Source organism: Maniola hyperantus, chromosome 19 (assembly GCF_902806685.2).
Source record: "Maniola hyperantus chromosome 19, iAphHyp1.2, whole genome shotgun sequence".
Lineage (NCBI taxonomy): Eukaryota > Metazoa > Arthropoda > Insecta > Lepidoptera > Nymphalidae > Maniola > Maniola hyperantus.
In genome coordinates this window covers 2826672-2840162 of record NC_048554.1, presented here as the reverse complement: position 1 = coordinate 2840162, position 13491 = coordinate 2826672, and the positions used below count along the sequence as shown (strand labels likewise).

General features: G+C 36.8%; 2 protein-coding genes and 1 long non-coding RNA gene across 4 annotated transcripts in view; 2 read left to right on the top strand and 1 right to left on the bottom strand.

Moving 5' to 3' along the window:
• Nucleotides 1-823: 823 nt before the first annotated feature.
• Nucleotides 824-8039, bottom strand: cpb (F-actin-capping protein subunit beta). The gene is made up of 6 exons (XM_034978834.2): nt 7896-8039; nt 7401-7785; nt 5979-6178; nt 5070-5181; nt 3830-3982; nt 824-3449 (listed from the first exon to the last, which is right to left on the bottom strand). The coding sequence occupies exons 1-5, from the start codon at nt 7896-7898 to the stop codon at nt 3852-3854; spliced, it is 831 nt and encodes a 276-aa protein (XP_034834725.1). The 5' UTR covers nt 7899-8039; the 3' UTR covers nt 824-3449; nt 3830-3851.
• Nucleotides 8040-8407: 368 nt separating this feature from the next.
• aPKC (protein kinase C iota type) overlaps nt 8408-13491 on the top strand; it is a 269251-nt gene continuing 264167 nt past the window's right edge. Inside the window, exons 1-2 of one of the 2 annotated variants that reach the window (XM_034978789.2) lie at nt 8408-8474; nt 11440-11626. In XM_034978789.2, the coding sequence (XP_034834680.1) occupies nt 11465-11626 (162 nt within the window). In that variant the 5' untranslated portion in view covers nt 8408-8474; nt 11440-11464. Of the gene's footprint in view, nt 8560-11439; nt 11627-13491 lie in introns of both variants that reach the window. The other variant, XM_034978790.2, reaches the window with a different exon arrangement.
• On the top strand, nt 10030-11043 carry LOC138403661 (uncharacterized). The gene is made up of 2 exons (XR_011237879.1): nt 10030-10667; nt 10701-11043. It is a non-coding gene; the product is annotated as an uncharacterized lncRNA (long non-coding RNA).

Here is a 13491-nt window from a genome sequence, read left to right as displayed (position 1 = left end):
CATAGGTTATCTACGATCCGATTCGTCTTTACGAGGTCTTTACTGTTTCGACTTTCGATTCGATCTGAGGATTCGATGCAACATGATCGATACGATAGTCCGATATTTCACTCGCTCGGCCCATCGGTTGAATCGATTTTGACTCCTTATTTAGTGTTCCATAATTCATAATCGAACCGGGGCCCTATTATTAAGCTGGAGTAAATGTATTCTGTGTTATTAAGCCTCCACTGTCCTTCCGCCTATCTGTCAGCGGGCTGTATCTCGACAACTTTAATAGATAGAAAGATGAAATTTTAACAGAATAGCATAGGCATCTATTATTGCCGCTTTACAATAACAAATATTAAAATTTTCGAATTGACCGCCATGACACAAGTCTGGCCGATTTTTACATAGGCTGCGCCAGACTTTTTTCTGCCTTTGTACTTTAGTCTTTAGAAAAACAGCCTGGAGGTAGGCCGTAGGACAGATAAGACTGTGGAATCGGGATGATCAAGTCTCCGAGGTAAAACCTAAGATTTACTTACCCACTGAGCGAAAGTTCGAAATTAACGATCACAGACTACGGAAAAAGATTATGTTATCAGACCATTCGACTTTTACCACTTGTTAAATCATAGGTTTTATTGTAGTTTGATTTTACTGCTTTACCATTTCAGGTCAGCCCGCGTGCATCCTAAACTGCATCATTACTTACCATCAGGCATCAGCTGAGATTGCAGTCAAGGGCTAACTTGTATATCTGAATAAAAAAATATGAATATCTAGATAAGTAGATAGCAACTTGGCAGGAACAGGATTTTAATAACATACAAACACACTCAGATAAATATAACTTTATTTATAGAGAGGCCAAATTAAAATTATCGTATCATGGAGAAATATTATTTTAACTGAAATGTCCCACAGGGGAAGCTAGCATGTAAGAAACTTTGAACAAGTGCTTGATTCCTGTAGCATGCCTTATTTAGTGCGCGCAAAAAACGAGTCCAATCTGAACACAAGTCGTGTGACCTGCGTATTAGATAAATAAAAAACAGATTTAATCCTTAGTCTATGACCTGCGTAAACCGCTTTGTTCCAAGTTCAGAGAGGACTACTTGTTTTGCGGTCATACAACTTTACACTTTTTTTTTATAGAAAAAAATGTTAGTCTAATATTTTTATACTACTACTAAGAAATAATTATATTTATATTTGACATAGTATTGACGTATTATTTGACGTATTAGTAGTGATTCTAGGCAATGCCCTTAGTATCAAGCACCCAGTCAAAATTTTCCATGGGCTCTCGGACCACAATATCAGAAATTAAGGCAGACACATACTTAACATGCAACCTGTTTCTGTGGATTCGTCGACCGATGCAGTTCGCGATCATTCTATAGAACACTACGGTTAATTTCTAGTATGCTACCGCCTTTATTGGCATGGTACCGTAAAATAAAAAGAACTCTGATCTTGAATGAAACTGTGCAATGGGCCATTTATTATAGACCTGTTTTGGGGTACAGAGAGAGGCGCGACGGCGGTGGTATCTATTTGTGTTAGTTAACCATTCGCTGTGGTCGCTAACTAAGGGCCTCATAAGAAAGCTCAGAGTCACTCAGCGGGCGATGGATGCTTGGAGTTTCTTTACGTAATCAAATCAGAAATGAGGAGATCCGTACGAGAACTAGAGTAACCGACATAGCATAGCTAACGGGTTGCGAAGCTGAAGTGGCAATGGGCAGGGCACATAGTTCGTACAACCGATAGACGTTGGGGTCTCAAGGTGCTAGAATGGCGACCTCGCACCGGAAGACGCAGCGTTGGAAGACCCCCCAGTAGGTGGACGGACGACATCAGACGAGTCGCAGGGAGCCGCTGGATCCAGGCGGCGCAAGACCGTGACGTGTGGAAGTCCCTACAAAAGACCTATGTCCAGCAGTGGACGTCTATTGGTTGATGATGATGATGATGAACCATTCGCTTCTCGCGTTGTAGGAAAGTACAGTACTCATGCACAGAAACATCTCCACTCTCTTCCAGAGTTATTTTTAGATGACGCCACCTGTACTTCAATGTAACTATTTATAAAATTTTAATACACTGATATTCCTTAGTTTTAGAGAATACCTTACTTATATTATTTTATAATACCACTTTCTAATTTACAATAAATATAGACTAAATAATGAAAATGCAAAAGGGATATAATTATCTTAATTATAACATTATTTTGGGCTAAAATAAATAACGATCTATTATTCCAATACGAAATGCAGATAAAATGCCCGAACCGACTCTTACTGATTTTACTGACCAGTTAAGGGAGGATTTATGCCAACACGTGGCGGGCACCAGCCGTGCCCGGAGACGGCACGGTGAAGCATAGATAACACACTATATACCAGAGAACGGTGAAGCATACACTGCTTCATATAAAATGTTCGTGATGTTTTAAATCCGTTCCTCGTCCACGCCTCGTACGTGGCTTTGCCCCCGCCAGCCGCGTGTTGGCATAAATCCCTCCCTTAGTCACTACTCACTACCTTTCTGAGCAATTTAAAAGATTGCACTTTAATATGCTACATCCCTACATGCAACTAATTTCGTTTCATAATGTGTAATTTCTTCCTATAGCGAAAGAAACGAACCAACTGCAAAAAAAATTGTTTATTGCAAAGAGTAATGCAGTTTCTTTTTGGCTCTTTTCAGTAGAAACTGCTTTTCGAGCGTGGTGTGCTATGATTGAGTCTTGACCTCTAGGGTTAGTAAGATTTTACATCTCGCCAACGTTGATAGAGTTCGAGCTTCGAAACACTGATGTCAAAGTAAAATGGACTTAACTACCTTTTTAAAACGCAAGTTTGTCCATACATCTGCAGCATGTAAACGCTCCAAGCGTTAGGTTCGTTTTACTCTGAAGTATTTCGACGCTCGAATACTATTAACGTTGGAGGTATAGAATCTCATTCTAACTCTAAGGCTGAGATCTATAGCGTGAACTTTGACTTTGCTCAGACTTATGACATTGTTAAAACGAGACAGTGTTATATCGCTGGCATGAAACTGTCTCGTTTTAACTGAAACTTAAGTCAACGTCCACTCTTTAGATCTCATCCTATTATTATTATTGCCTATGAATCTGTATATTATTTTACGTATGATTGTAAACTACTTGCACTTATCCAGTTTTCATATGAATTTCGCATATTTTGAGACACTAAGTTAGTTAATTTTGCACTTTAAATTAAATAATCGAATACAATCGTGATAAAATATTATGTGGGATATAAAACAGCTTAAGAGATGCGAGAACTTACAAGCTTTATTAAGATTTTTTTTGACTTATTTACCTATTTCTTTTACGTTTCATAGAGACCTACATACAATTTTTGTTCTTTTGTCCTTTTGACCTGTAGACGTCGTTGTTAAAATTTAACCCAAAATCTCCAACTCATCTGTAAACAAAAAAAAAAAATTGTTGAAAATTTTAAAAGAGAATGAAAAAGGGTATTTCGAAAAGGTGCGTAATCCTAATCCTAATAACATACAAAACTAGCTGATGCCCGCGACTTCGTTCGATTGGAATTAGGGTTTTAAAAATGCCGTGGGAACTCTTTGATTTTCCAGGATAAAAGCTAGCGCATGTCACTCTCCAGGTCTACAAATATACCCATGCAAAAAACCACGTCAATCCGTTGCGACGTGATTAAAGGACAAACCAACAAACCAACAAACAAACACACTTTTGCATTTTTGATATGGGTAGTGATAGTTTAATATGGGTACCTAACTGTTACAACAAGATATATTGGTATAATATGTGATGGGTAATTACCAGACTCGAAGTCCTCTAGTCCTCAGTCCGCGCGCGTGGTCTGCCGGCGTTGCAGCAACGCCTCGGCCAAGTCGTGCTGCAGAGCGGCCTTCTGTCGCACCACATTGGCTGGCACCGTCGAACGCAAGCCGTTCACTATGTCTTTTGTTTTGCCTACAAAAATGATTCAAATTATCACTCTGTATTCATTTTAGGCGCCATATCCACAGATAAGAGAAGCGCAACGAGTCCGTTCTATCGTCGGATAATATCCACGGTACAACGGTGATTCCGCCAGCGTGTCGTCGCGACTCGCACCGAAGCTCCACGAGTCCCGGATCGCCGCGTGACGTGACTGCAACGCCTCGTTGGGCTTCTCAACTGTCGCGTAACGTGGCGATATCGCGCAAGACTCGACGGTATCGTCGCAATACTCAATGGTATAGTCCGTATTAGGGATGTTATGGAAGTGCTTATATCGGAACCGAATTCGGAACCGGAGTTTTTAATTTAGTTTTATAGGAACCGGAACCGGAATCAGAGGTGGAGGCAGAAGAGATATGTGTTAAGGGCAGGTCTAAAAAATAATTCTTATTCTTATATCAGTTCAAAAAATAATACCGGTAGGTGTATACCTGGGTGTTGACAATAAAAACAATCGAATCGAAGCAGCATCAGCATATTCGACCTCCGATATAACTTCCGATTAAAATTTATCGGAACCGAAGATGCAAAATCAATCGGAAGTTACGACCTTTCGGAATCGGAATCAAACCTCCGTAACATATCTCTAATCCGTACGAAATGACTTCTCACCCGCCATTTTAAAAATACGGCTCACCTTTAAAATAAGGACAAATCGTACTTTTAACATAACAATAATTGACACAAAGTTAAAATGGCGCGTGGACGTCATTTTGTACGCACTATATCGCGAGACGCGACTAGTCCGAGACAGTATACCAGTTATCCGTCGTATCGTCGCGATAGTGTCGTCCTGTGGAGTTGGCCCATAAAGTTTTTATCGAATTTTGTCACACGGCTTTGACTTGTGCCGCAATTCTCTCATCCGTGAAGAATACAGCTTAGGGCTGACTTTTCGAGTATCAAAAAAACTTTTTTTTCCAAATAATAACATTTAACTAACAATCCCATTTCTTAAAAAATTACAATTAAGGTTAAATAGAAACATTTTTCAATTTTGAAAAGTGTTTCTATTTAACAGAAGTTGTGTATTGTAGCTTTACAAGAAGGAACATACCAAAATAAATATCATTGAGGGTGTTCCTAATCTTATTCTCCATGTCTTCCACCATACGACCGATGTTAGCAATGTGAGGAGTCACATCACTCACTGCTGAATCTTGCTCTGCCTGGAAACGTAAGGATAGGTTTTTTAAGTTTTGACAATTAATACAACGCCGTCTCCCAGCTAAGACTGTTGTGCCCAACGGGTTTTCTAACATTGACATGATATAATAATAATAATAATTGTTCAATTAATTATGTAATAATATTGGAAAGCACATAATAAATAAATGACTTAATAAAAAAAAAAAAAAAATGTTAAGTATTTCTTAAATTGTACATTTAAGAGTTGGTTATCTCAGTGAGATAAATAATTATAATATAGTTAGTCATCTTTGATGAGAAAATTTGACTCACTTTCCCCAAAGCTGCCCAACCTAGCTTTTTGTGGGCTTCCTCATCAATATTGCTTCTACATAAAAATCCTTTGATCTTTTATCGTTTTGTATTTTGTCTTTTTTCTTGTACCTTTATTTGTATTTAAATTTATTATTAATCATCTAGTTAGTGTAAGTGGCACTGCCGTTCTAATAAGATATAAAATAAATAAAATAAAATAAAATAAAATAAAATAATTGAACCAGCAATATGCATTAATCAATATTAAATAATATCCGTACTCATATCCATACTATAATAATATAAATGCGAAAGTGTGTTTGTCTGCTAGCTTTTACCAGCCCATTTGTTTAACAAATTTTGTCAAATTTGATATAGAGATAGCTTGCAATCCAGGTATAGGCATAGGCTACTTTTTGTCCTGTAAAACCAGAAAGAACAGTTCCCATGGGATATTTAAAAAACCTAAATCCACATAGTGTTTAATTATTTTTTCTACTTATAATTATTATCAACAAATTACCTGTCTAGTCAAACTGCCACCAAGATTCATGGTCCCACTCCCTTCCTTGTTGGTCTGAAGCCACAGCATAGCAGTAGAGGTCAACTTGTAGTGGGCATTCCTTCCTGAGCTCTTCTCTACCACTTCTACCACATGTATGGAGTCCCAGCAGCCTTTGATCTTCTGAGAACCATCACCTGCTTTCTTTATTAGAATCACACCTGGAAAAAAGAATCGCACAAAAAAATTTAGGAAGTAAACGTGACAGCTAATAACTAAGTATGGTTATTAAAGTACTACTGTTAAAACTATTAAGAGCTAGCTGATGCCCGCAACATTGTACGTGTGGATTTAGGTTTTTCAAAATCCTGTGGAATTTGGACATACAATAATACGCCATGTACAAAAAAATATTTGCAGTCCAGTGTTGCTGGAACAAGCTGCAGGTCAAATTCACGCTCTTTTATAATTTAAATAATCTTCATTGTGTAATATGCTTTTTTTAGGAGCATACTTTTAATAGTTTTTTTAAACTTGTGTAAAGGCAAGTCCAAAATAGATTGTGGAATTTTGTGATTCCCACAAATGACTTTTGGAATTTGGACTGAGGCGGAGCGCAGGAATCGAAATGTAGATCACCAATTTTCTTGTAGCTAATAAAACTCAATCTATAGGTGGTGCTTACAACCAGTGAATACTATAACAGATTCAGGGCAACAAATTCTACTGAAATGATAACAAACTCAGCTTAACTGAAGTTAACTAAGAATAAAAGTGTAATGTAGACTATAATATCTTACTTCTAAGTAAGTTTTTCGGGCAGATTCACTTATTTTTGAAAGTTTTATTGAATTGTAATTCTATTCAAGTTATTTTATCAGTCTATAGAGTTCCGAAGTATTCCAAGTTATGTTTCAATAGGCTACTTGACAATTTTTTTAAGTTGGTGTTAAATGGTTAATATTTGTCCTATTATATCAAAAAAATTAACACTATATTTTTTTGCGCCCTAAAAACCGTAAAACTTTAATTTAAAAAAATATTTTTCTTAGACAGGTGAAAACACTGTCGGCCATGTTTGGCCGATAGATTATCTGTGCTCTGACGTCATGCATTTGTAAACAACAGTATAACCCTGTGGTTATACTGTTGTTTACAAATGCATGACGTCAGAGCACAGATAATCTATCGGCCAAACATGGCCGACAGTGTTTTCACCCATGTTTTCACCTGTCTAAGAAAAATATTTTTTTAAATTAAAGTTTTACGGTTTTTAGGGCGCAAAAAAATATAGTGTTAATTTTTTTGATATAATAGGACAAATATTAACCATTTAAGACCAACTTAAAAAAATTGTCAAGTAGCCTATTAATGTTAATTTTTCAACGTCAAGATAACATATTGGAATAAAAAAAAACGTAAATTATGATTAATAGTGCATACCTGCAAAACCATGATCCATGTCCCATAAGTACACAGAGCTCACACCACCTTCAAAATACATTTCCCTGTACTGGTCAAAAGCATGGTTAGCTTCGATTTCTAACTTTCTCAATCTCTCTGAGGGCATAGAACCATCTTCAAGTGGAGGATCATAAGTGTTTGACCATGGAGATCGGTACGAGTCGCCGTCCCGATTGTAATCACACAACAAGTAGTCTTTCCCGTTACTTCGGTCCTGAGCGATTTTTAATGGCTGGTCAACCGACGATAACAAGTCTTCGCATAAACTTGGCACCAAGTCGATCAAATCTGTTAAATTTTTCTCAATCTGCTGAGGAGGCAACCTCCTCATCAAATCTAGAGCGCAATCCATCTGCTGTTCTGTCTGTAAATAAATATACGATATTTTATCCTAAATAGCACAGGCATTAGTCATCACAACAAAAAGTTAATCTTATCGACAATGATCCACTACAATGACTTGATTAAATTTACCATGGCTGAACACAAAGTTTAAAACCCAAAATTACAGTTTATTTGTGCAATAAAAAGTTAAATTCAGAAGATAATTCGTTCGTTAAAAAATGAGAACAGTAATGCAATTTTCGTATATAGCACGTATATGGTATATATGGTATATGATGGTATATAGATCATAAATGTCAATTATTTGACATCTGTCAATATGTCAATTTCAACATTACAGATAACAAATAAAAATACTATAGATAGCGACAGTTCTGTTTAAAGACTAAAGAAACAGATATATATCTTACTCCTTCATTCATAGCGCAAATAGCGTATGTTAGACAGAACACTGTACACTTTTTGAGTCCTAAGATTTCCGTAAATTATGTGTGTTATTTTTGATTGAACGCTTTCCTTCCGAGTTCCGGCTGCAACTTGTTTTTATAGCCTATGGTCCAAGCTATGGCCTTGGGCCTATGGGCTGCTGCTGGCTGCAAATGGGCTGCAACCACAGAGTACATTATATATGCTGCAACAACTGTCAGTTTATCAAATTGAATGTTGTTGTGTCAAAACTTTTGTTGATACTACTTTTTAAATAAATAGGTAATTAAAAAACAGAATTTCTTATTAATTTTCTAAATTAAACTGTGCTTTGTACACCGCGACTGTTAAGTTCTTGTTCATATAAGTGAGTTACTTTAAAAAGTTTGCTTTGTGCCCATTAAAATGATTCATGTTGTGGGAATGTTTGGTGCGATATTACACCTTAGCCTTTTGTACATGCCGAAACGGGAAGTAAACCACATAACTATACGCCGCTGGGCTCGCACTATAATCGTTCATTAGGAATTACGTTATAATTATCATTGTATGTTAAATAGGTTATGCAAAGAAACCATACCTATAGAAACCATAGGAATAACTATAGAGATTTGGGAATCTGCGCTGGTTATAATGAGTAATTATTTATGATTGTCAAAGTTCGTAATTAAAAGTAGTACTTATCTAATTTTTTGTGATAAGTAGGTACTAATAATACTTTTAATTAAGTATGAGCTACTTTAAATGTTTTACTTGTTTTAGTATTATGGTTGAAGTTTATGCAAAAAGTCAAGATAAACTAAGGGTATGAGGCTCCTAAGATCCTTCTTTATCATTTTGTAAGAGTTACTGACATAATAGACACCATTAGAATGTGTGTTGCTTTAGAATGTTGAAAGGCACTAAGCCATATCATTACATGCTAATTAGAACTAACAGTATACAGTATAGTGTCACTTAAGTACTACGACAACATAAGTTATTTTATATTACAAAAAAGTCAAAATTAGCAACTTTACATGAGAGTTTTCACTCTGCGGTGCTTTCAGCTTGCAGTTTCCACATGTTTGTGTTGTGTTTCTTAAAGTCATAAAAACTCTTAAAGGAATAAAAAGTATTAGTGCAGTTATTTTTTATCCTTTAAGAGTTTCTGTTGGATGTTTTCTTATTTCCAACTAGCTGAAATGATGTGTTTCTAAATACTCTAATTAATGGCTTCAAAAATGATTTATGTAGTGTTATTAAAACTTAAGCGACAATATTATACATATTATAAAGCTACTTTTGATATTTGCTGTCCCAAAATGAGTAGGGTATTAAACTTATTCAATCTATATGGATTCACACTACATTGAGTATCATAGGCATCACCAGAAAGGCTTCACATGTTACTACTGTGCCATGAGCATCATCAGTGACTCAGTGGTGGCGGTTCTTCTTCTTCTTCACTCTAGGCTGGTTTCCGCACTTAAACGTTTCCGTCTGTTGTGCGTGCATCGCTCCTCCCCGCCAAAGTCTTCACTCCAGAAGCCAAATAGACCGCCCAGGCTGCCGAGGGCTTCATGGAGTGAGGTCGGGGAACCTAAATGGTGTTCGCGTTGATCTGCTATGCCCGTGCACTCTAGGAGCATGTGCAGTGGTGGCGGTTTCTCATGATTTTAATTTTAACATCTGTATTCGATTTTAATTTTTACTTCGTTAATCTTATCCAAATCACATATGATAATATGTAATATTAGTAACTATATCAAAGTAAAGATAATTTTAATAAAATTCTGATCTATCTTGTCTGTTATGTATGTCACTGTTATGTATGTCAAGTGGGAGGTTTTGGACTAGTGGTGTCAAATACTGTTAAACTTACATAATATAATATCAATAATTGTTATTAAAATTTATTGATAAATAAACACGTTAAAAATATAACACTGACTAAAAAAAAAAAAAAACACGATACCTACCCCACTTGATTTCATCTTACTTTGAAAATTGAAAACACTACTTTCATGAATACATTTCAATTTATTTTTGGTGATGTAACCAAACGAGTCGCAGGGAGCCGCTGGATTCAGGCGCCGCAAGACCGTGACGTGTGGAGTGGAAGTCACTCCAAGAGACTTATGTCCAGCAGTGGACGTCTATCGGTTGATGATGATGATGATGATGATGATGACGTGACCAGAAATTACGGTTTTCAAATTTTCCCCCTTGCGTGTGGTATAAAACCTAGGTACCTACCTACCTGATAAATTCATGATTCAAGGTCCATGGGAAGTACCCTGTAGGTTTCTTGACAGACAGACAGACAGACGGACGCACAGACAGACGGACGGACGGACGCACAGACAGACGGACGGATGGACGCACAGACAGACGGACGGACGGACGCACAGACAGACAGACGGACGGACAGACAACGAAGTGAGCAAAATAAACTACACCATCAAATTACCCGAAAAAATAAACTAGCAAAAAGTCTATGAACGCGCACTATCGTTAATCGAACAGTAGGTATCGGTAATAATAAACAGAAATAACAAAAATTTCGACTATTGTATTATTTATGTATCAAATCAAAGCATCAACAAAAATAACAAAATTATTTAACTTATTTATTAACACTTCGTAGGTATTCGATGGGAACAACAAAATCATTTGATATGCTAAATTTATCATCATATCGATGTGGTGCTATTTAACATTAGTTGACTTGCTATTTTTAACCATATTCAATGCATCGGTATTTTTAGCGCATGACGTAATCGGTCGCAATCGGTAGGTATAATGTCGTCGCGCGCGCGTTTTGCACCGCGCGCCCCCTTCGAAATTTAATTTCCTGGAATCTTCGCGCTACCTACTTAAGTACCTACTGCAGCTACTTAGAACGTAGGTATAGGTCCTAACTATAATAATTTGTATTTTTTGATTTAATAATATTTTTTTATTTAAAATTGTTAAGTTTTAGTATCGCAGTTAATCAACAAACTTTAATATGTGTTAAATTAACAGGTTAATAAATAAATTGGTCACCTCTATTTTGGACTAAAAAAATATGTTTACATTCTTAGAGTATACCAGTGTCTAGTAGTGAGCTGGCGATCATGATCACCAACCATGATCATTAGATGATGATGATGATGATCACCAAATATTATGGATATATATAGGATATAATATCTACAATGATATTTGGTGATCAATAATTATGTTACTTTACTAATATTATCACTTTATCATACAATTTCAGGTGATTGGTGATAAGTAACAGTGACATGATGCCGAGTCAACTGGTGGGCCAGAACGATCACACGACGGACGTGCGAGTCAAGACTGTGTACAGTGGGGATGTGTTCATTACGTACATCAACCACAATGTCACACTGGAGGAGTTCACCCAAGAGATGATGGCTATATGCCGCTTTCAGCCTGATCAGGTATATTTATAACTAGCTTATGCTCTTGAATTTGTCCTCGTGGACTACACAATCTTCAAGCCCTTAATTCATTCCCTTAGGGGTTAAATTTTCAAAAATCCTTTCTTTGCGGATGCCTATGTCATATAGCTATCTGCATGCCAAATTTCAGCCGAATCCGTCCAGTATTTGAGCGTTGATATATCAGTCAGTCAGTCATCTTTTCCTTTTATAGATTTAGACTTAACTAGCTGATGCCCGCTACTTCGTCCGCGTGGATTTAGGTTTTCTAAAATCCCGTGGGAACTCTTTGATTTTCCGGGTATCCTCTAGTTCTTTAACTAAATCCATGCAAAAATCACGACAATCCGTTGCTCCACTGTGGCGGGATTTAAGGGCAACCAACTAACAAACACACTTACACATTTATTATATGGGTAGTGAAATAAAAAATCCATAATAAAAAAGGCCGGTTTTTTATCTGAGACTCATAATTTTTATTGCCATTTCCATCAAAGTAACTATTTTACAATGTTTGCATATTACAAAATTAATTGTTCATTAACCTATGAATTTAGACAATGTTGAATCATGGATTAAGGTCGTGATAAGAGATAGTGCTAGTTGCATGTGCCATGAGTAACTATGAGATTACATTCCGAGCTAGGCAGCAATGTCGCGGCAGCAATGTAGCGGAACATTGCTGCCTAGCTCGGAATGTAATCTCAAATAAGCTTATAGAGATAGTATGGGGACCAGTAGTGCCGCGACAGCACTGTTGCGGCAGCACTGCTGCGTTCTGCGTGGTTCGGAATCATACCTGGCAAATGTATTTTGTCACTAAATGCTAGAAATATAGTCAAATTCAATTATTATTTATTCATTACTAGATGATGCGTGCGACTTTGTCCGCGTGGATTGAGGTTTTTAAAAATTCTGTGGGAACTCTTTAATTTTCCGGGATAAAAAGTAGCCTATGTCCTTCCCCGGGATGCAAGCTATCGCTGTACTGTACTGTTTCATCAAAATCGGTTGAATGGATGGGCCGTGAAAGGCTAGCAGAGAGACAGGCGGACGGACGGGAAAATCGGTCCAGTAGTTCAGCCGTTACAGTGGAACACACAAAATAGTTACAAACATACATTCATTCATAGGCTGCTAAACTCATAACCCTTCCTTTAAGCTTTGCCGTAGTCGATAAAAAGAACTAAGTCTAACATTCGGTATGGTATTAAAGACTTGATTTTAGATTTAAAAAATAAGAAGTCTTTGAACTTGTCGTTATGCCTTACTGAACACTGCAAAAGGTAAAAAAACATCTGCAAACAACTAACAAAAGTCATCATCGTCGCCATCGGCGTCATCTAGAACTAGATGACGCCCGCGACTTCGTCAACGTGGATTTGAATTTTTGAAAATCCCAAAGGAACTCTTCCATTTACCGAGTTAAAAAGTAGCTTAAATCCGTCTCTGGATTCTCTCTTATCTCTGAACCAAACAGATGATGTCTGTGACTTCGTCCACGTTGAATTTATAATTTTTTTAATGATATAAGTAGGCATGATGTAATGCGCAGACGAACGCATTGAGGATCAAACCTCTGTGGTTTTTTACAATGCGTGCTACCTATTAAGTGTAACTTTTTTCTTGTAGGTATGTTCATAATAAATTTAAAAAAAATAAAAAAATTAGGGTTTTCAAAAATGCCGTGGGAACTGTTTGATTTTCCCTGTACCATATTTCGTCCAAATCAGTTAAACGGGCTTGAAAGCTAGTAGAAAAACACACACTTTCGCATTTATAATTTACTAGCAGATGCCCGCGACTTCATCCGTGTGGATTTAGGTTTTTAAAAATCCCGTGGGAACTCTTTGATTTTTCGGAAT

Bases quoted from the DNA above. Each gene is read 5' to 3' on its own strand.
- cpb (XM_034978834.2), bottom strand. The intron at 6,179-7,400 runs GTATGCACTATT...TCTTTTTTCCAG, and splicing joins CATGGATCATGGTTTTGCAG to GTGTGATTCTAATAAAGAAA. The intron at 3,983-5,069 runs GTATGTTCCTTC...TCATTTTTGTAG, and splicing joins CCTCAATGATATTTATTTTG to GCAAAACAAAAGACATAGTG.